The 1,373-nt window shown below is 55.0% G+C and overlaps 1 protein-coding gene across 1 annotated transcript; it reads left to right on the top strand.

Moving 5' to 3' along the window:
• LOC105533412 (metallothionein-1E-like) lies at positions 1-1,373 on the top strand. The gene is made up of 3 exons (XM_011971878.1): positions 1-136; positions 722-787; positions 1,135-1,373. Exons 1-3 carry the CDS (start codon positions 13-15, stop codon positions 1,224-1,226), a joined length of 282 nt encoding a protein of 93 aa, XP_011827268.1. The 5' UTR covers positions 1-12; the 3' UTR covers positions 1,227-1,373.

The following is a 1,373-nucleotide window of genomic DNA, read 5'->3' as shown; positions in this document are numbered from 1 at the left end:
CTCCGTCTATAAATGGAGCAGCCGGCTGCAGGGCTCCAGTGCACTTTCCAACTGCCTGACTGCGTTTTTGCCTTACCGGTGGGAGCTCCAGCATCTCCTTGGCTCGAAATGGACCCCAACTGCTCCTGCGCCACTGGTAAGGGAAGCTCTAGGCCCTGGAAGCCCCATTTCCCAGCCCTATTACAGGGGGTCTCTGGGTTTCAGGAGGTCGCATTTAAAGTTCTGAGCGACGGGGACTCCATTACTTCGTTAGGTGCTTTCTTCCTGATCACGCCCCTGAGAGCACTGCCCTCCTCCCTGGGCCTCTACCTCAGACTTAAGGATACTGAGGCTCAAGGCTGAACTGCTCCACATCTCCCAGTTGGTCAGGGTCCTGCTGGCTGGGCCCCAGTGTTCTCCTCCAGGCTCTGAGCAATCAGGGTGGATAGGGGGCTGGAGACATTGATTCTTCAGGGTTCAGGACAGAAGGTTCTGGCTCGCAATCTCAATATTCCTGGGTTGGATGTGGACGTGGGACCTTCCTGGTGGGGTAAACAGGAGGGTGCTTGCCCTTCCCAGTGTTAGTGGAGAGGACATGCGGCTTCTGTTCCTCTGTCCTGAGTGGGGAAGGAGCTCTGAGGGCTGGCCCTGCACAGAGGAGGGGGCACCGAAGACTCACTGACCCACTGCTGTACCTTCTGCATCTCACTCACTGCTCACTGCGTTTTTCTCTTCCTTGCAGGTGGTTCCTGCACGTGCGCCGGCTCCTGCAAATGCAAAGAGTGCAAATGCACCTCCTGCAAGAAGAGTGAGTGCGGGGCCATCTCCAGGAATCTGGGGCTGTGGCTAAGATTGGGAGGGAACCCAAGGCTGGCCCTGAGTGCTTCCTTCTGGGGAACTGGGATTTCTTTGCCCCTGTTGGCCATGTCATTCCCTCTCCATGCTTTCTGCCTTGAGTTCAGATGGGGCAGGGAAGCATTTTTCTCTTGGGACGCAACCCCCAACTGTACCCCCTATGGTTTCAGAACAGAGCTGTGCCAGACAAAAAAAGCATCCTCTGGGTCTGGCGTCTGAGCTCGAGCCAGGCTTGCTATTGGGACAGGGAGGTGCCTGGTCCAGTCTACTGCCACCTCTCACTCTCCCCTTCTTCCCCAGGCTGCTGCTCCTGCTGCCCCGTGGGCTGTGCCAAGTGTGCCCAGGGCTGCGTCTGCAAAGGGGCGTCGGAGAAGTGCAGCTGCTGTGCCTGATGTGGGGACAGCTCTGCTCCCAGATGTAAATACAGCAACCTGCACAACCTGGATTTTTTTTTTAATACAACTCTGAGCCATTTTCTGCATTTCTTTTTATATTAAATATGTGATTGTTTTATTGTCATAAAAGAATTTTGACTTGAA

The sequence above is a fragment of the Mandrillus leucophaeus genome, unplaced genomic scaffold (genome assembly GCF_000951045.1).
Source record: "Mandrillus leucophaeus isolate KB7577 unplaced genomic scaffold, Mleu.le_1.0 Scaffold125, whole genome shotgun sequence".
Classification (NCBI taxonomy): Eukaryota; Metazoa; Chordata; class Mammalia; order Primates; family Cercopithecidae; genus Mandrillus; species Mandrillus leucophaeus.
Note: the sequence above shows the minus strand (reverse complement) of the source record. Positions and strands in the feature narration are given on the sequence as shown.

What these genes read in the sequence shown, in the direction of transcription:
- LOC105533412 (XM_011971878.1), top strand. Translation starts at nt 13, where the DNA reads ATGGAGCAGCCGGCTGCAGGGCTCCAGTGCACTTTCCAACTGCCTGAC. An exon ending in CAACTGCTCCTGCGCCACTG is followed by an intron (nt 137 to 721) that starts GTAAGGGAAGCT and finishes TCTTCCTTGCAG; the next exon opens with GTGGTTCCTGCACGTGCGCC. An exon ending in ATGCACCTCCTGCAAGAAGA is followed by an intron (nt 788 to 1,134) that starts GTGAGTGCGGGG and finishes CTTCTTCCCCAG; the next exon opens with GCTGCTGCTCCTGCTGCCCC.